Source organism: Vipera berus (assembly GCF_964194415.1).
Source record: "Vipera berus genome assembly, chromosome: 2".
In the NCBI taxonomy this organism is placed as follows: domain Eukaryota; kingdom Metazoa; phylum Chordata; class Lepidosauria; order Squamata; family Viperidae; genus Vipera; species Vipera berus.
The window spans coordinates 143,775,581-143,797,145 of record NC_138203.1 but is presented as its reverse complement, the minus strand read 5'-3'; the positions used below and the strand labels follow the sequence as shown (position 1 = coordinate 143,797,145).

Here is a 21,565-nt window from a genome sequence, read left to right as displayed (position 1 = left end):
GGCTTTATTTACTCTCTGATTTAACTTAAATGTAAGTTCAGCATTTTAATTATGTCTCCTGCATTAGATGAAAATGAATATGGTCGTAGACTTGGATGGTTTCTGTGCACTGACAACATTGTATTCCAAAGCCCCATACGACCTCAGGCATTTCAGGTGGAAGGGACCTTGGAGGTCATCTAGTCCAACCCCCTGCTCAGGCAGGGAAACCCTATACCATTTCAGACAAATGGCTGTCCAGTCTCTTCTTAAAAACTTCCAGTGTTGGAGCATTCACCGCTTCTGGAGGCAGGTTGTTCCACTGGTTAATCATTCAGGACAGCCATTTGCCTGAAATGGTATAAGGTTTCCTGCCTGAGCAGGGGGTTGGACTAGATGACCTCCAAGGTCCCTTCCAACTTCTTCTTCTTCTTCTTCTTCTTCTTCTTCTTCTTCTTCTTCTTCTTCTTCTTCTTCTTCTTCTTCTTCTTCTTCTTCTTCTTCTTCTTCTTCTTATTATTATTATTATTATTATTATTATTATTATTATTATTATTATCATTATTATTATTATTATTATTATTATTATTATTATTATTATTATTATTATTATTACTGTCAGGAATTCTGCTAGCAACAGAATTTCAGAATCACCTTCTGAAAATAGCTACTGTGGTCAAGCTGAAACCATTGAACCTTCCCCATTCTCCCTGCCAGTTAGCTGCTCCAACAGGATATTTTGACTGAAAGATCCAGGAGAATCAGCATTCTTCCTTCTCCCAATCTAAAACAACATAGTCTTTGTGCCAAAAGTGGGCCAGAAAACACACTGAAATGGAACCCCAAAGAACAGTTTCATTGGACAGTGACTAGAATAATGTAACAATCTTCTGCTCATTTTCAATCCCAATCTTACTTTCACCAGCTTCTCCCCTAATTTGCTCCCATTTTTTTTCCATTTTCAGAGAATTATTGCACTGATGATGGACAGACAAGATCTCGATCTATTCACACAATTTTGTCCCAATGTCCCATTGTGTTGGGAAAGAAGAAGAAAGGCCACTGAAATCCACCCAAGAGGGCTGAGAAATTACTGCTAGGTGCCATGGTGCCTTGACATAGGATGGAGAAAGGGAGAAAAAACTAGAACTCTCGTCAGTGGAAACCATCCTGCAGCTCCAAGAAAATCCTGCAGTTTTCTCTGGTTCTGCTCAAATACACGAGACGGATTACAGAGACTTGTGGACATGATTCATGAACAGCTTAGGGATAGACTGTCATGGGGGGGGGAAAAAAATCCACGTGGTCATTAGGAATCAAAAATTACTTGATGGCACATAATTGATCAGTGCCTATGCAGACATCATCTTCATCTCAAGCCTCCTAGGATTAAGCAACAATGCCAATAGAAATGGGTGTGGGAAATCTGGACCCTGTTTAAATGAATGGACTTGGAACCCCCTCTTTCAGATCCTGCCATTCAGTGGGGCCGAAGCAGTGCTTTAAGAAAACACCACAAAGAGATATAAAGCAATCTGACTGGCATGAGGGCATTAACACAAAAGGCAATTGTTTTTAAACAAACTCAGATTCCTACGTAGAGAGGAATAGGGTTACCTCAAAGTATTTCATTAAACAGTAACACATAACAGATAGGATCCTTCCTCATTTTAACATCTAACAAACCATTTCCATTGCAATGGATTAAATAAGCCACAACAGATGTTCTGTGCTACAGCCACTACTACCAGGGCAACAAAAAGTTGTCAGAAATTGCCCATCAACAACTGGCAGCACCGCTATTAAAAAGATATCACTGGAACTCCCTCTTCAGTTGCAAGCAGTATCATGGCAACAGATGCTAGATTACCAAATTTCATAAACAATCTGTGCCATAGCAACAAACTGCCCACAACAAATCAAAAGCAACCTGTAACAATGAATGACAGGGGACTAGGAATTCTTACTTAGCAACCATCAAGAGGGCCACTAATGAACAAAAAGTTACCCCCAAACATGGTAGGTGAGGGCGATTATCTTATTTTGCTTGGATAGCTGACTTAATTTGCATCTTGACACTGAAATGAAGAACCTGCCAAATGAAAGGCTTGAACAAATTCAAGACAGAAAAAATAAATCAGATGATCTAAAAAAAAGGAACAAATATTTCAACGAACGAAACTCCCTACAGAGCTGATATTGACTGGATTCACTTATCATGCTAAAATATAGTTTGCTCTGCAGAATTGGGTGGTTTCAGTAAGACCCAAAGCGTGTTTTATATATCACAATGGCTAAGTTTATACAACATACTAAGTCAAAACTAAACAACCATATCCTGGCTGAGCAAAATGTTTGAAGCCAGGCAATCTGTTTAAATTCCTGACAATCTGAAACTAATGCAGGGGAAGAACAGAAAACCCGCTTGTTGTGTAGTGAGTTCTTCGCGCAGGAAAGACGATGAGGCAAGTGAGTTTAAGAAAGCTCATGGTTTATTGCTTGCAGGATCTGAACTGAGAATTGGGCTGCAGCTTGCAGCAATTTATAGTTTGGCCCCTAGGCGGCAGCCAATAGGTTTAAAGCAACCCCACTGCCACCTAGGGGCAGCCAATAGCAGCACTGGAGACCTGGAGTCTGGGTTGCTGCTCCAGCTTACCACGGTGTTACAATTGAGCCCAATACATAACACCCCTCCCCTCTTAGATCAGACAACATCATATCAATAATTGGCAATAGTACAAGTTACAAGACTTAACATCATAGCAACTTTTGTAAAACAGCACAAGTTACATTAGAGTATCAGTTAGCCAGAATGAATAGACTTCCATTATAGTACACAAGACAGTTAACATCATAGCTCCAATACTGGTTCAGTACAGTGACAAGTTTCAGTACAGACAACTTATAGTTCCTTTATTTTACAACATAATCAGCTAGATAAGAAGGTGGCTTGTGTGCCCTTGTGGAACGCCTTGGGGTTCCAGTCACTTTCTGGTCTACCAGCTTACCCATCAGGCCAGGTAGACCAATGTCCCTTGATGCACTTGAGTCAAAGGAATTAGATGCTCTCTGGCTGGCCTCTCCAGGTTGGCCCACCCCAGAGTCATACTGATCAGCAGAGTTGGCACAGCGGTTGTTAAAGTCTGGTTGGCTTGCTCCTTCAGGGGATCCATGTTGCACTGCTGGACTCCCCTCCTCTACACCCAGTTCCTCATTGCTTAAGAAGGAAGAGTCTTGAGAGTCCATGGCTTGGCTGTAGGTTTGGGGACTTTGGGAGGGACTTAAGACGCAGTCCTTGCTTAGTGGCCGTTCTGGAAACTGTTTCCTGAGTTGATCAATGTGGCGTCTGATGACTCGCCCTCCCTCCAGCCCCACTTCGTAAGAAAGGGGACCAGATGATTTGGTAATTTTACCAGGGACCCACAAATTTCCATGTCCATAGTTCCTTGCCCAAACCCAATCGCCCACTTGTAGCCCCCTTGGGGGTTTTGGTCGACAGGCTTCAGCTGCCACTCTATCTGGATGCAACCTGTCCAGTTTAGTGATCAGTCGCCTCCCCCAACAAAGTTCTGCAGGACTTTTGCCTGTAGCAGTGCAGGGCGTAGAATGCTGACAGAGTAAAAAATCTGCCAGTCTGTGATGCCAGTCACCTGTTACAATGCGTTTAAGCGATTCCTTCATGTCCTCACCATACGTTCAGCTTGACCATTAGAAGACGGGTGAAAAGGGGCAGACGTTGCATGTCTGATAAGATTTGCTCTTAGGAAGGTCTGAAATTCAGCAGCAGTGAATTGAGCCCCATTGTCTGAAAGTAAGACATCTGGCAACCCATGTGTTGCAAAGAGTTTTCTCAGCACCTGGATGGTCCTAGTAGTAGTCAAGTTTGCAACTGGAATCACTTCAAGCCATTTGGAGTGGCTGTCTACCACTATAAGGAAGAGCTGTCCCTGAAAGGGCCCAGCGTAGTCTATGTGAATTTTAGACCAGGGAGTGTGCATTTCCTCCCAACTGTGAACTGGGGCATGTGGCATCTCAGGCCTAGATTGCTGGCATGTATAACAACCATGTACCTGTGCTTCAATGTCCTTGTCAAGGCCAGGCCACCAAAGGTAGCTTCTTGCTAAGGCTTTCATTCTGACAATGCCTGGATGGCCCTCATGTAATGACTGTAAGACCCTCTCTCTTAGTGACGAGGGGATTATGACTCTGTTTCCCCACAGGATGCACCCCTTGTGGGCTGATCGCTCGTGTCTTCTGACAAAGTAACTCTGAAACTCAGAGCCTGGGCTTTTATCCAAACACCTCGTGTGTACCCATGAGAGCACTCTACTCAGTGTTTTATCTGTAGCTGTTTCTGCAGCTATGTCCCCAGCATGGAGGGGAAATTCTGGCAGGTCCTGAATGGACAGAATTCTGGACACAGGGGCCAGGTCTGGTTCTGTTAGTGGCAGTGGGAGTCTGCTGAGGCCATCAGCATGGCCCATTTCTTTACCAGGTTTGTCAATCAATTTAAATGTGTATGCAGATAAGAAAATAGACCATCTGAACATTCTTGGTGAAAGTATGTGGGGGGTTTGTTTGTCTGTTGTGAAAAGTCCCAACAGTGGTTTGTGGTCTGTAAAGACCGTGAAGTCTCTGCCATAGAATTTTTTTATTCCAGCTACAATGGCTAGGGCCTCTTTGTCAATTTGAGCGTAGTTACACTCAGCACAGGACAGTGTCCTTGAATAAAATGCAATGGGGACTTGTGTTCCATTCTTTTCTAAATGACTCAAGACTGCCCCCACCCCATAAGGAGATGCATCATATGCTAAACAGACTGGTTTAGACTCCTTAAAATGAGTTATAGTGGATTTGGCTGACAACAGTGCTTTTAAGTCCTGGAAACTTTTCTCATGAGTGCCTGTCCATTCCCATGGAGCTTTTTTATCTAAGAGCCTGTGAAGAGGCTCTGCCAATGCAGCTTTGTTAGGCAGGAAAGCATGGTAGAAATTGAGGAGGCCCAAGAATGCCTGTAGCTCTCCTTTGGATTTAGGGCTAGGAGCCAATTGAATGGCCTTCACTTTGGAATCAGCAGGGTGAATACCGTTAGCATCAATTCGAAATCCTAGAAATTCTGTTGAAGTGACCCCAATACTACATTTACTCTTCTTTAATTTGAGGCCTGCTTCTCAAAGCCTCTGTAAAACAGCCCTGAGCCTGCTGGCTAACACTTCTGTGGATTCCCCAGCAATAAGTACATCATCAAAATAAGGGCAAACCCCCTGAATGCCTTTAAGTGTGCATTCCATGACTCCTTGAAAAATGCCTGGGGCAACACTAACTCCAAAGTGTAAACGCTTTACCTTGAAAGCCCCCCTATCAGCAGTTGCTGATAGGCCTGTGCTAAATCTAATTTAGCGAAAATGGTTCCTCCTTGCAAAGAGGCTAAAATGTGGTTCACCACTGGGACAGGGTAAGCGTGTTGCTTAAGGGCTTTATTCAATGTACATTTATACTCTGCACATATCCTAATTTCTCCGTTGGCCTTAAGTGGCTTGACTACAGGAGTTTCCCACTCCCCACCATGAACTGGTTGTAAAACACCCTGTTCTACAAGCTTGTCTAATTCTAAATCAATTTTATGCTTTAGGGCAAAAGGGACCCTTCTCGGCTTAACCCTAATGGGGACTACGTTGGGATCTAGCTTGAATGAGATAGGCAGGCCTATGTACGTTCCTAGGGCTGAATCAAAAACGTCTGCAAAATCCTCGCAGACTGACAAAAGGTATGCAGCTTGTGTCCGGTTGATACCAGTTATTTGAATGCCTAAAGCATCAAACCAATCGAGTCCTATGAGCCTCGTTCTCTGCCCCCCTACTACTATGACATCCAGGTGCCCAAAATACCCCATAAATTTTATAGCCAAGGTGGCTTCTCCCTTAACTTTGACTTGAGCGTTTTGAAAGTCAATTAAAATTATGTTGGAGGGCCTTAGCTTGGCCCATTGCCTACTGCGACTGCACACGAAATTGAAGGTGTCCTGGGAGATAATGGAGACAGCAGAGCCAGAGTCCAACTCCATTTTACAAGGGACTCCTTGTAGCTCCACCTGCAGTTTGAGTTTAGGTTTGAGGCGGTGTCGGGCCCCGGTGCGGCATACACTTCTACGGCTTCTACAAAACCCCACACTAAATGGACCCTGGGCTCCAGTGCCTCTCCTGGTCGGATCTTCTGACCGGTGTTTCGGTGGCCGGTCCCTCTGGCGAGCTCTGCAAACCGTTGTAATGTGGCCTGTTTTGCCGAAGGCCCTGCATGTGGCTGACCGGAATCTGCAATCAGCACGTTGATGGCTGCCGCCGCACCCCTTACATCTAGGTAAGAGAACTGCCTTGTAAGTGCTCTCTTGCTGTTTGCTGCTGCGGTGCTGTGCATCGGTTTGCTTGTGAAGCTTGTTGACTTCAGGATCTTCTTCCTCTGAAGATTCCTCTGAGCATTTGGCGTCCTCGTGGTGATCTGTTTCTTCATGCTTCGTTGTTTTGGCGGGCTGGACTGTTTGGACTGCACCCCTGGCGGCTTCGTCTGCCATTACTTCGTCTTGGGCTTCGATGAATGTTTAAATTCAGTCTGGCAAAAAGTCTTTGCTGGAGCGTTTGATTCCGTAGGCCACAGACGAGCCGATCTCGCAGTCGCTCCTCCACGTCGGAAAATTTACAGAGGTGTGGGGCCTGCCTCAAGGCCGCGATGTATTCAGATGCTGTTTCGCCAGGCTGCTGCAATCGCTGTTCAAACCTGAAACGCCAAGCAATTACTGACGTCTTTGGCTGGAAATGCTCTCCCAGATTCTTCTTGAGGTCAGCGTAGGAAACTGACTCTATTGGCGTCAGTGCAAAGAGATTTTCGGCCAGGTCGAATGTGGCCGGGCCGCACACGCAGAGTAACGTGGTGGCCTTTAGCCCATCTTCAGCGACTTGGTTTGCCTGGAGGTAGCTCTCTACCTGGGACAAGTAGGAAGACCATCCCTCTGGATGCTTGACATCGAATTCCGACCTTCGGCATGCTGTCTTCAGCTGGTTCCTGCGGTTTCCGATCCTGCTTCTCCGAGGCCCAGGGACTGAATCCGCTGAGCACAAGGTCGCTAGCGTGGCTTGCTAGCCGACCGAAGGGGGGGCGGAATGCCTTTTCCCTCTAGGCATGAGCTGCCTCTCCCCTAGTGAACTTCAGCTCTTCTGGAGAAGCAGGATCCCACCTTCATCACCAGTGTTGTGTAGTGAGTTCTTCGCGCAGGAAAGAAGACGAGGCAAGTGAGTTTAAGAAAGCTCATGGTTTATTGCTTGCAGGATCTGAACTGAGAATTGGGCTGCAGCTTGCAGCAATTTATAGCCTGGTCCCTAGGCGGCAGCCAAAAGGTTTAAAGCAACCATTTGCCGCCTAGGGGCAGTCAATAGCAGCACTGGAGACCTGAAGTCTGGGTTGCTGGAGAGCTGTTAGCTGCTCCAGCTTACCACGTGGTGTTACCATTGAGCCCAATACATAACACTGCTCATTTAGGATTTTCCAGTTCTAAGGTATGCAAAGGAAAGGAATAGGGTCCTGAGAAAGAATTGGCACCTATTATGATTCATTAAAAAGAACTAATTTTGTTTTTATTCTTGAATAAAGGGTTCTGGCAATTACAGTAGCTGAAATGCTGTTGTGGGCCCCAACCAGATATAAACTGATACTTAAATTTATGGATTCCATACCTCTGCTATCAAATTCCTCCTCATCTCAGCTAATGAAATAAAACTAGGATTGTCTAGATTTTGCAAAGGGCAACATAAATAACATGAATGGCGAATTTCTATTTTGCAAAGCGTTGTTACAAACCTGACCATTTCAAAATATTCCCGCCACCTCAGTCCCATATGGTCTTATACTTTCACATGCTGTGTGGTTATGTTCCATAATCCATAGTTTTCTTCAGCAAAAGAAGCAAAAAAACAACAACAACAGAGAAAAGCAGAGAATCTAAGGAAGCGATGGCAGGAAGGAAGAAGGCAACGCTCAGGGGAACTAAAACATATAAGTAACGGTTGCTGGAATTGGGTATGTCTAGTTTAATGAAGAGAAGGACGAGGGGGGACATGATAGCAGCGTTCCAATATCTCAGGGGTTGCCACAAAGAAGAGGGAGTCAAGCTATTCTCCAAAACACCTGAAGGCAGGACAAGAAGCAACGGATGGAAACTAACCAAGGAGAGAAGCAACCTGGAACTAAGGAGAAACTTCCTGACAGTTAGAACAATTAACCAGTGGAACAACCTGCCTCCAGAAGCTGTGTATGCTCCAACGCTGGAAGTTTTTAAGAAGAGACTAGACAGCCATTTGCCTGAAATGGTATAGGGTTTCCTGCCTGAGCAGGGGGTTGGACTAGATGACCTCCAAGGTCCCTTCCAACTTCATTATTATTATTATTATTATTATTATTATTATTATTATTATTATTATTATTATTATTATTATTATTATTATTATTTAGATTCTACACCACCTAAGAAAGGTCAAGGGCAGCTGGGATGTGAAGGAAGGGAAAGTGAAGCAGTGGGTTGTTATGGGCAATAGAAACAGAACGTGGAAGGTTCCTTGTTTCAAATTCCTCTTTAGTTCTGCTTCCTATATGCAGTGGAAAGCTACAAAATAGAGGGAGGTGGAGTGAGAGCTCAATTCTTCCCCATGTTAGAAAACTTCCTGCACGTAAAAGAGGTGTACAGCTCTGCAGCTAATAAAACTGAGCTCTTTCTGATATATTTCTTTTGGTATGGTTGGAGAGCTTTCATTCTTTGGCTTGGAGTAAAACAGACCATTCTATTTCCTTGGCATAATTTTATACATTGATAACAAGTTCAGTGCATTGCATGTTAATTCCTATGTAGTTCTGTAATTAAAACATGGCCACAAGAGAATTACAACTCTTGTGGCAGTAAAAAAAAACAACAACAACACCCCCCACACACACCGAGGGCAAAAAAGTTATTTCCTATTAGAGAACAAAAACAGCCCAGAAAAGGACTGCTCAAGGCCTACAAGTGGATTGTGGCGGGTGGAGTGGAAGGTGTGGAACAAACCAGGAAAAAAAACCTGGATCAGGTTTCCTCCACACCACTGGGAAGACTCATGTGTGTATGGGTGTGATGCATGTGTATGTGCAAAACCAGCAATCCTTATTCCTTCACCTAAGCAAAATTGCTCCAAATAATTCAAGCATGAAGCGCATAGTATTCTCTCTTTGCTAACAAGCTTGCCTCATTATTAGAGAGACATCTATTTACAACCAAAATTTCATTTGAAATTGCATCTTCAAGAATCCCTCGCTTTTAAATGGCTGCTACCCACATGGCCAAAGCTAACTCATTCAGAGAGGAATCAGATTTGGAACACTCCCAGCTGCCAAACATCTCAAGAGCTTCTCATACCAGGAACAGTATATGCCAAATGGCAACGCTAAGCTCTGATTGGATGATTTCTTACAAAGATGGAATGTTCATTTAAGAACGAAAGGACAGCTAGATGAATCAGAGCAGACCATTGCTGCTGCAATATTCTGCTCTTATAGTAACCATCCAATGGCCTCTTAAAAGCTAATACATACGTATATAGAACAAAAGAAGTGAGAAACACACCTTCCTATTCACTTCCCCCAGCAATGCAGTATTTCAGGGCAATACTGTCTTCTTGATATTGAAAGTAAAATACAGTCAAAGTATTAGCCTCTGATAGCCTTATCTTCATAAATTCATCTCACCCCCTTTAAATCTGTTCAACTCAGTGACTATCACTGAACTTTATGGTAGCAAATGCCATAATTTAACTATACATTAAAATACACATCTCATCTTTCCCTAAAGCGTTTATTAAAAAGATGTTCAAATGCACAAACCAGCATTTTATTTTAACTGACTGCCTTCTCCAATATTAAGAAAGAGAATTCCTTTAAACATTGATATGGATTTAGATATTAACTGAGATCATACATTAAGCCACAATTTTCAAGCATGGTTTGTGAGTAAATGGAAATTATATCCTCTAATATTGAAATATGATACTTCTTTATATCGTCATGCTGTTCTAAACACTAATTAGATCTTGATTCAATTTTAACCATGTCTGTTAAAATAAGCTGCAATGGCTAGGTTCCTTTATTACTCTAAGCCACAAATGATCATATATCAAAAGCCGTTACGTTCAAGCATCGCATTAAAACAATACAATACCCAGATTATGCTGAGTGAAATGCAGAAACCTAATCTTTGAATATTTCTAATAAATGTTCTGATCATAAATCTGATCATAAGCTCTGTGAGTAAGTTTCAATCAATTTTAAAGTTTAAATATATTCAAGCACTTGACAATTAAAATAAATAATTTAAAAAATCAGCACAACATTAAGAAAAAAAAGCTACAGACAAAGCTTCTTGTGAAACACAGTGGGTGAATGAATACTCCACAATATTTTAAGAGACAGAGGTGGATCAGAAACTCCCCAGAAATGCATGCAGCTTCATGGAGAACGGGACAGAAGAATATCTTTCATATTGTCTACTCTTCAGGCCATCAATTTATGCGAAGTGTTACCTAAGAGGGTTTTTCCCAATGCTTCCAACTGGAGAGTTATGGGTGTGGGCACAGAAGAGAAGGTTTTACTGCTGAGTATCAAGGAAATAAGAATTACAAGGGTGGTGATGTTACTTTTTTTCTTTACTGCTCAGGTCAACAGCAGTCTATTTTCCACAGAGAGACTATAAACTCTAGCTCTAGCTTGTTATATGTATAGTTTTATTGACAGTTATCTTACTATATTATACTACTGTAGTTTTATTATTATGGCCTTAAGCAATTTCTCCCATCCCATTCCCTCAGCCCTGCATTCCAGGCTAACTTTTTGAACCCATGAGAGCATTCTTGTCCTTTAAGCATCATTCTAGGTGGGCAGAAGCTGGGACGAGTAAAAGGCGCTCACTCTGCTACGCAGCACTCGGGATTCGACCCGTCAAACTGCCGACCTTCTGATTGACAAGCTCAGCATCCTAACCCACTGAGCCACCGCGTCCCTTACTGTATCTTAGAGGTGTGCAATTTTCACATCTGCAGTGGACAAGGGTGTTTCAAATCTAGTATGAGGACCTTTGCCCAAGGGCACAGCAACAGAACCTGTGCTGGATCCAAAATATTTCTGTCCTTTGCATCTGAATATGGCACATGTTTACTGTATTTATCAATCAATCAATCAGTCAATCAATCAAGTAGTTCCCAAATCATTACCTGTGAATCTGTGGGTAGGGAAGGCTCTTCTATTTCTAAGAAGAGTAGATGCATTGGTCCCTTTTAATATTAATCTGATAATTATTAGCTTGTTTGGGGGGGAGGGCTGTTTGCCTGGTGCATTTAACCCCTTTTTTATGCCTAAGGAGGATTTATCTCTAAATTCTTTCCTTCTCCATCCATTTACCTTTTCATTTCACCTTATCTCTGTGTGAGAGAAATGACAGTTGTATTATTTACCTGGGTGAGCTACGCAGAGAGGTATCTCTGAACAATACTTATTTCAAAAGCAATTAATTTTAGTTAATAGTGTTTAAGGCAGTTAATAGAAATATAAATGCATTTTTTTCTTGACCCTTCTATTTTTTGGAACATGACTTCTAACACATATTAGGACAATTATATCCATATCAATATAAACGTCTGTCACCAAAAGAAGCTTAATGGACTGGTTAGTTGTGGGGGAGACATCTTCAGGAGCTGCTTTCAGTTTGAGTAGACAACTCAGTGTTGACGAATCAGACATAGGGCAGGCACTGCCTAGGATGTTTTTGCTGCCTTTTTAAATCTATTCCGTCAACTTATCTCACATTCAGGGTTATCCTCCCTTCAGCTCAACGCCAAGAAAGATATGCTCTACAGCAGAGGTCCCCAACCTTTTGGGCACCAGGGACCAGTTCTGTGGAGAGAGGTTTTTCCGTGGACCAGAGGTTGTGTGGTTTTGTGCCTGCATCTCACAGATGGGGCTTTGCTTGTTAGTGCAGACTAGTTGCTGGCATGCTGTGGCCTGGTACCAGGCCATGGACTGGGGGTTGGGGACCCTTGGTCTACAGTGTTCTTAACAGGAATGAAAGAACAAAGCAGAATCCAATAATATGTTATGCCATCCTCCCTCCTTTCCCAGGTACAGTCTCAAGCAAACCCAAGACTTACCATCTGTCGCAACGCCTTAGAGTCCTTGTTCCGTGGAAATGAGCGCTCGGGGACCCAGCGAGGCACTAGCCCTTCTGTGGAATTTGCCTGGGCTCGCTGCAGCTTTGCTAATATTGCTTTCTCTTCTTTCTATTGGCAGAAAGGGTGGAATATGGAGGTACAAAACAAAGAACAACAATTGGAAGCAGGTGTTTTAAGACATTACTCCCTAGAGTAGGAATATCTCGTTTTAGAGCCTCCGTTATTTCAGCTCCAGGGACCATAACATGAGCGGTGGTGGCACAGTGGTGAGAATGCAGTACTGCAGGCTAATTCTGCCGACTGCCAGCAGTTTGACTCTGGCTGGCTGAAGGTTGACTCAGCCTTCCATCCTTCAAAGGTTGGTAAAATGAGGACCCAGATTATTGGGGGCAAAATGCTGACTCTGTAAACTGCTTAGAGAGAGCTGTAAAGCACTGTGAAGTGGTATATAGGTCTAAGTGCTTTTGCTATTGCTATTCATCTCCTGGATAATGGTGATCTGTTCTCTCTTCCTGCCCCCAAGCAAATTTAATCATGTCCCCCCTACTCCCAAGACTTACCCGTTTCTGGCTGCAGCCCACAATGAAGAAGGTTTCAATGTTATGCTCCTTCAGGTAAGCATTGCGCTCACCCCCGTGCCCCGGCTCTACTTCATAGTCCTCATTCAGGTACTGCAGAGTAGCCTGGGTAATGTGGATCCGCCTATCACAGAAATGTTGTCATTTAACCAAGACAAGTGTTGGAACCCAGTTCTCCCACTCTCCGAGAGACCCCCTCATTAAACTTTGTATAATATCGCTTAAGAAAGGAAGAAGCTACTCTCTCAACAAGGAAGCAATGTGGCCCTTGCTTAGCAGCTCTGAGTAAAAGAGCAGGATTGACCAATAAAAATAAGGTTAAGTAATATTGGAGGCAGTTGGCTGCAGGAATGCAGACAAAATACTGTGGGAAAGCTGGTGGAAAGCAGCCTTGCTGAAGAAGATTTGGAGGAAAGCCTGATGAACTCATATGAAAATAAGGCGTAATGCTCATAACGAGCTATAAGGGGAGATAATACATTACTTCATAAGGCATTTCCACATGGGAATTTTGATCCCATCCATATAACGGCATTGTGCTTTTATATTCCCATGTTAGCATTCCTGTTGAGCAGCCAAGACAGTTATTAAGCTTGACTGTCCCAAATAGCCAAGTGCCATCTCTTTTTGCAATCAGAATGTGTTGGGCCAGTTGTATCTCCAATATGCTCATTCCACAAGGTCTGACTGGGTGGGCACATTACAGGTCCCTCCCTATAATGTTGCCACCTTGTGGGGCTGAAGCAGTAAACCATCTCAGTAGTGGTCCCTGGCCTAGGGAAGCACCCTCCCCCTGAGATCCAGCAGGCCCCTACCCTCCTGGCTTTCTGAAAAGCTGTGAAGACCTGGCTGGTCCCAGAAGCCTTGGGATAGTGTAAGGCTGGAGCCCAGGGAAGCTCTAAAGTTTGGTTTTTTTCTACTCTTCTCCAATGGATAGGTTAACTCCACGTTTAATAAAAAAAGGAATGGAACAGAGTAATTTCAAAGCTATGGTATGTAAAAGACAGAAGATAAGAGGTAAGACAAAAAGGGAAGAATGGGGAAAAAATGGGGTCGCACCCAATACTACCATGACTTTCCCAGTTCCAAACCAATTTTCTTCAAAGGAACATGGGCCATTAGGAGGAAAAGTTACTCCATCTCCCGTCTCAAAGGAACCACTTTCTATTAGAATTCACCGTTGTTTCACTCAAACTTTGAAGGACCTGACTCACCCCGCTTTGCCACCAGCTTCCATATGATTGGCCAAGGTGACATCATTAGACCAGACGTCAAACTGCCACTTGCGCAGTCCTAGCACTCCACAGTGCACACGCCCACTGTGGATCCCAACACGCATGTTGACATTGACACCTGTCACTTCCCGTACCAGCCTAGGAGAAGGAGGATGGAATGAATGTCAGAACAGGTCCACACAAATTCTGACACAAAGATATCACTCAAGCAAACAAGAAAGAATCTCTCTTCTCGGTAGGGAGAGGTGAGCTGTATTATTTTAGCGAGGACAAAATTAACAGATTCCCCACCCTAAAATGGCTACAGGGACTGAGCAACCAGTTTGAAATGGTTGTTGGAACACAAAGACTGAAAACCTGCAAACCAGAACCAGGAACATAATTCAATAGGATTAAGAAAAAGGTTGTTGTAAAAAAAAATCTCTTTCTCTTTCTCTCTCTCTCTCCCTTTCTTTCTTTCTTTCTTTCTCTCTCTCCCTTTCTTTCTTTCTCTCTCTCTCTCTCTCTCTTGATTACTAGATAGTAAGAAAGAAAATAGGATTCACACGTTGGGAAAAAAGAACTACAAAAAAGTTTTCCCAACTACACGTTGGGGAAAAAGATTAATAACTACCGAGGGACCCTGCATACAAGGTTTTTATTAATTTTATTAATTTCCTTTTATGAATTTCTGAGTCTTAAGTGAATATTGTATATGTGTTTTTATTATTTCTCATTTTCCTCAAAATCATAGTCGTCAGAATGTGGTTTTAAATTTTGCTATTATAAAATGTGCAATATGGTACATACATACAGTAGTCCTCAGCTTACGACTACCTTTTATGACCTTTCTTGCCACATTTGTTAAGTGAATCATGTCAGTTGTTAATTTAGTAACAGGGTTGTTAAGTGAATCGGGCTTCCCCATTGACTTTGCTTGTCAGAAGGTCACAAAAGGGGATCACGTGACCCCGGGACACTGCAACCATCATAAACATGAGTCCCTTGCCAAGCCTCTCAATTTTGATCACGTGACCATGGGACTGCTGCAACGGTCGTAACTGTGAAAAATGGTCATAAGTCACTTTTTTCAGTGCCGTTGTATCTTTGAATGGTCACTAAACTGTTGTAAGTCAAGGACTAGCTGTAGAGCACACAAACACACTGCCTAGCCTCACTCACATACTTAGAACTATATTGGGTTTTATCACTATTTGCTGAATATACACAACTGGCAAAGTTCACATGTCATGCTAAGCTGTAACTTGGGGTTTATAAATTTCAAGGGCTGGGTTCAAGCAAAATGTTTATGGTTCAAGTGACACATTTATGTATGAACACAGTCAATTGTGAATTGAGATGTTAGGGCAAAGTACTGCTAGTAAATGCGAGATGCGTTGAATATCATGCATCTGTTTACCTCCAAAAGCCTATGGACCCAATCTCAGTTTCTTAAGGGAGCTCCAGCCTTACTGCTATCTACCAATGTCCCCTTGGGTTTTATCCCCCTCCCTATGCCCTTTCATCAGGTGAATACAGCAGCCAACCTGACAAAAGCAGGCGTGTTGTGCTTCTCCCAAGTTTTGCCGTGCAAATCTAAGTCTCGATGAGCAATTTGCTGGGGAAACAAAAAAAAAACATACCCTGAAAAGATCTTGGTTTTCATATTTTTAGAGAGAGGAAGCTTCTAAGCCACATGGCTTATAAAGATAATTTTGAAAAAGCATAGACATTGCCCAGTAAAACTTCAGCAGCTGGAGGAGGCGTAACAGGAAGGAGGATAGGAAACAGAGATGTTCTCAAGAGGACTTTTTGTGACCCACAGGCAAACAGCATCTTTGCCTATCCTACCACCAGCTAAAACAACAATAAACACTATGGGAAGGAAGCAGAAATGTCTGTAAGATATAGGACTTAGCAGCAAGATTAGTTACCTTTCTAAGCCATAGCATGATGTTGTGTTTGGTTTCGGCTGCTTCTGTTGTATCAACACAACCTCTTGTGATTTGTCCAGTTGATCATGGTTAAGTAATCCATGATTTCATGAGTGTCACTTTATATTTTGGCTTTCTTTGGGACAAATGTTAGATCTGCCCACAGCTGAATACCCAAAACTACCAAAGCCAGTTCAAAATAAGTGTAAGAGAAGAGTCCGGGGGCTCTTTGCAGGTTACTAAAATGCATCTATATGTAAAGGAGTTTTGGGAAAATCTGTCGAAATGATGGAAAACGAAAGAATGCAATTGTCTGCATTATGAAAAATAATTTATGGTCCTGCGAGAAAGAGAAGCCCGGGTGGTTTTAAGCTCTTTGAGTCACATACTGTACATTGCAGGTCAAATTTAGATACAAGAAAGATAATTATGATTAGCACGTTTTATGTGGGATAAGCCGATTTAAAAAGTAGGCTAAGTTGGGTTTTATGATGACAGAAATAATCCACGAAGACAGCCTTAGGCTTCCACGTCCCATCTTTTTTTTTTTTTTTTGCTACAAAGCGGAAACCAAAGGCTTTCATTTTAATGTTAGATTAATTACCCACCCCCACCCCCCCATCACGAGTTAATCAGGTTTCTTTTAAACAATTAAGCACAGCTTAAGTCTGGAAAAAGCAACAAGGGGCAATGCACTAAAAAGAGGAAGTGAATTTTTCTGAACTCATGCCACTCATACTCCTGGGCACAGAGAGCTTCCAGTCCATTTTCCTCACTGAAGAGTTATCCATTAACAGGAGGAGATTCAAGAATGCTATCCCCAACTGCTAGTAGTAGTAGCAGCCAGAAAGCAACAATCTTGATTAAAATCACTAGAAGGAATGAGGTCAAAGGTCCTCCTCTTTGTATGCATGTGGGCAACCAAGGAGAGGAGGAGGCCTGGCCCTACCACCTGCTGTCCTGCCTTTTGCACAAGAAAAATGGCCTGCCTTTTACTGTGATGTCTCAAATGGGCCAACTGCATCATCATCATCTCAAGCAACAGCCACAATAAAGAGGGTTCAGAAACTCAAAAAAGAACACATTATGTTATAAGCTTCCAAAGACAAGGCTCAATTAATCAGAAGCATGGGTGCTTTCTTAAGTTGAATAAGATGTACAGGTAGTCTTCAGTTACCAAGGATAATTGGGACTGGAATTTCCGTCGCTAAGCAATGTGGTTGTGAAGGGTGACCGCAACACTTAATGATGGCAGTCCCTATTGCTGTTGTTAAGCGGATTGTCAAGTGACTCCCTGGGCAGCTTGCAAACAGGTCAACAGGCAGGTGACACAAGGCAAAGTGAGAGCATGATGAGACCACGGGCGGTTGCTATTGGGTGGGGGAGGATGTGTGAGTGGTTCATGAGGTGTGACACAAGCGGGGAGGGGCTGGCTGCTACCCTGTGGAGAGGGTGTCAGGTGACCCACAAGGTGTGGCACGATGGGGTCCAATGTGGCTGCTGCAGAGGGTGTGTGTGCAAGCAACATGCTGGAGAGACTTGTAACCTTCCCTGCTGGCTTCCCCATTGACTTTACTTATGGAAAGCCAGAGGGAAAGTTGCAAATGGCAATCACATGATTGTGGGAAGCTGCAGTTATCCTAAGTGTTAGCTAGTTGTCTAGATCATAATCACATAACTGCAGAGTTTCTAGGATGCCCTAGAAAAGGACTGCATCTTTTGTCCACCACTGTTGTAGCTTGTTAACAGTTGCTGAAAGAGTGCTTGTTAAATGAGGGCTGCCTGTATATTAAGGTAGAAAAGCTAACTGCAATGGATTTAAAATACTGTGATCTATGACAATTACAACACCACCATAATACGGGTAGTATGATTGGCTGTTGCTGTGGTAAATAGTAACTTAATCCAACTATCACATAAAACGTATTTTGTACTTCCAATGGCATATGATCCCACTTTTAATTCCTGTTGCCCTGCAGGTGAGTACAGAACCTCCTGCCAACTGAAGATAATATTCCGTGGCACCTGATGAAGTGGGGAATGAAGCTGTCAGTGGCCACTTTAGTAACTCCATGTATTCCTCTGAATACCCATTGCGTGGGAACAGGATGGTGGATGTGTGCAAAAGCACACTGCTGCCTTTCCCAGAAGCATCTGGTTAGCCATGAATGGCCATGGAGCTAGACTAGGTCTTTTAATTTATTTTATTTTTTTATTTTATTTTAATTCCATTTATATCCCGCCCTTCTCCGAAGACTCAGGGCGGCTTACAAGCTTATTTGAGATACCAGGGGCGATGTTCATACCTGTACCTTACAAAAGCTAAAGTCTCTAAGATACCACAAAGCTCTCTGCTAATTTGCCTAATGTAGCTACCATTCTGGAAAATGGTAACTCTGTAAATCCTTAAGTTCACCAATGACTACGTGCACCCTTCCCAAGGCTGGCAAGCATCCCTCGCGGACTCACGAAATTGCCTCGATCATGTCAACACCCATCTCCACGCAGCAATGGGCATGATCAGCCCGTGGCTCTGGCAATCCTGAGACACAGTAGTAGCAATCCCCGAGGATCTTGATGCGAAGGCAATGATTTTCCTAAAAAAAAAAGAAAAAGAAAAAAGGAGGGAGATTCAGAAAAGCCATCAATGGCAACTGTAGCCTTCCAGTAACCTCATCTGAGTTCAGTTCTCCCTGCCACACACAGATCAGTCACATTAGCTAGCTAACAACTGTTATTTCAACAGCAATCTGAGAATTTGTAGCTTATTGAAGATACTGAAGTTTTTATGCAGTACTTGTTTCCAATAATGAGGGGGGGGGGAGGGAGGAGGGTTGGGGAGGGGAGGAGACAGGAATTTCAGTTACTTTGAAGAAACGTGAAACTCTAGTGAAGTTTATAAATCAACATTATGGTCCAGAACTGGTACCAGTATTACTTTCAAGGTAGGTTGAAAAGAATTTTGGAACAGATACATACTACAGCAAAGGCAGCGGAATATAGCACAAAAAAGATACAGACCAACAACCCTAGGAATAATTAGAAGTTACAGGTCCTCCTCGATTTGCAACCATTTGTTTAGTGGCTGTTCAAAATTACAAAGGCACAGAAAAAAGCAACATGACTGTTTTTCATATTTATGACCATTGCAGAATCCCCATGATCACGTGATCAAAATCTGGACGATCGGAAACTGGCAATGTATTTATGACAGTTGAACTGTCCAGGGGTCACATAATTTACCTTTTGCACCCCTTCACACCAGGCAGCTTCCAACAAGCTAAAGTCAATGAGGCAAGCCGGATTTGCTTAACAACCATATGATTCACTTAGCAAGTGCTGTGATTCGCTTAACAACTGTGTCAAAAAAAGGTTGTAAAGTGGGGGCACAACTCACTTAACTGCCTTGCTTAGCACAGGAAATTTTGGATCAACTGTGGACATAAGTAGAGGACTATCTGTATTTGGCAAGGCAACCCAAGGGAATTATCTGACAGAAGAAATAATACAGTTCACATTGACTTTTGAGGTACAGCCATCAATACAATGCTCTTTTCTCAGAGGATAGGCAGCATGGTGCCATACAGGCATTTTAAATTATAATTCCCTTGCTCACTGAACATAGCACTTGCTCACTGAGTTTTATAAGGATTATTGCCAACATATCTAAAAGCACTAAGTTCAGGTAATCATCTCTTCTGTTAGCCTAGTGGCCTGTTCCTGCCTTACCGCAGCCAGCTTATCAAAACGGGCAAAAAGTTCATTCAGTGTCATGACCAGTTCTTGTGCCGTGCACTGGGATGCCAAACTAGTGAAGCCCTCAATGTCAGCAAAGAGAATGCTGTGGGGGGAGAAAAGCAGAAATAGGAATTAGAACAGAGACCCACAAACAGCCAAAAGCCATTTGGTTCCTTTTTTGCATATATTCATGAGTAAATTCAGCCAACATCTTCAACCCCACTGACCCTCATCTGCCAAGAAATTATGCTACGGTCTCCAAACTTCTAACAGAATGATGTTTGTTAACTGGTTTCACTGTCCCTCAAAGTCACAGACGCATACACCCAAAGGATATATATTACCTGACGTTGTCATGTTTCTGGATATAGATCTTGTGGAACATCATATCTTCCTTCTTGGTGTTGATGTCTTCCTTCATTTCCATGGCAACATGTTGGGGCAGCACTGAGAGGAGAAGTCGTTCCTGTCAGGGGTCCAGAAAGAAAGGTCCATTATGGTTTTCATTACAGCAGTAATTCTGCTGGAATAAACCAAAAACCAAGATCAGAACATATTGACCCACCCCACTGCCAATGCTGTTTTACTCTATGCTTTTTGGCCTGCAAAGCATTATAGAGTTGAGTTGCCATGCTACCTGTTCCCACTTCATAAGCCTTTTACTTGCAGACAGACTGAAACATAGCAGAAAGGAAGAAGGCCCAAGATGGCAATCTATTACCATATGGGGAAAAAGGGAGTCTGTGTTAAAGGTAATGCTCAAGTATGTGTACAAAACATTATATCCTTCTGCCTAGCTGATAAAGTGATGAGGTTCACTGGAACAGACCAGTGTTAGAGCTAAATAAGAGCAATGAGGTATTCACTTCCACAGAACTTCTCTAGAAGAGAATGTGCTTGCACAGCTAAATTGGATCTGTGGATCATAGATAGAAAGGAAGAACCAATTGGGTTTTTAATGCATTCTTTCAAGGATTAAAGATCCTGAAATTTTGTGCATAGGTGAAAGACAAAATAAACTTCAAAATAATTATTATTTTGCGATTCAAGGTGCTGGTAATAACCTTTAAAGCCCTACATGGCTTAGGCCCGGGGTACTTGAGAGACCACCTGCTGCCATTGTCAACCTCCCATCGCCTGGTTCGCTCCCACAGAGTCGGCCTCCTCAGGGTGCCGTGGAGAGCCTTCTCTGTGGGCGCGCCGACCCTCTGGAATGAACTGCCCCCGGAGCTGCGGACGGCCCCTGACCTTCGGTCCTTCCACCGTGACCTGAAGACCTGGTTTTTCCAACAAGCGGGCCTGGACTGACTACGTTTTTTAATTAGGCTTTTTACTGGGTTAAATTGTCTCGTAATTTTGCATTTATTGTTTAATTCTCTTTTAAATTTTTTACTCTATGTTTTTTAATTTTTATTGTTGTGAGCCGCCCTGAGTCCTCAGGGAGAAGGGCGGCATATAAATTTAATCAAATCAAATCAAATCAAATTAGTGTCATTGGTCTCAGGAAGCCAATGCAATCAATTTACAAGCCTATAATATAGGAAGATGTTCAGCACACATGCACGTCTGACTTTTAAATACAAAGCAGACAAGTGCAAGGAGTTGAAACTATAGTACATGGTGTCACCTAATTTTCCCTCTACCAATGTGAAGTTGCAGGAGAAAGAATTTGAGGATATAATAAAGAGTTTGCAACATGAAAGGGTCAGGAAAAACATTAAAGTGAACTGATCTACCTGTACTTGTTTCTAGCAACAGGATTCTCTTGATTAAAAAACAGTGCAATACTGAATGATACATTAATGACTTTATAAGGAGCAAGCAAAAGTTCTATGAATCTATGATCAAAAGCTTTGAGGACCCTTCCTCAATTAAGTTGAACAAAAAGA

At 42.8% G+C, this 21,565-nt stretch overlaps 1 protein-coding gene across 2 annotated transcripts in view; it reads right to left on the bottom strand.

Moving 5' to 3' along the window:
• The window catches only part of ADCY6 (adenylate cyclase 6), a 64,370-nt gene that overhangs the window by 20,436 nt on the left and 22,369 nt on the right, over positions 1-21,565 (bottom strand). For both annotated transcript variants that reach the window (XM_081319488.1, XM_081319489.1), the window contains 6 exons: positions 20,021-20,142; positions 19,668-19,779; positions 18,408-18,535; positions 14,005-14,163; positions 12,773-12,914; positions 12,192-12,320 (listed from right to left, as the gene is read on the bottom strand). In XM_081319488.1, the coding sequence (XP_081175614.1) occupies positions 12,192-12,320; positions 12,773-12,914; positions 14,005-14,163; positions 18,408-18,535; positions 19,668-19,779; positions 20,021-20,142 (792 nt within the window). The remainder of the gene's footprint in view (positions 1-12,191; positions 12,321-12,772; positions 12,915-14,004; positions 14,164-18,407; positions 18,536-19,667; positions 19,780-20,020; positions 20,143-21,565) is intronic.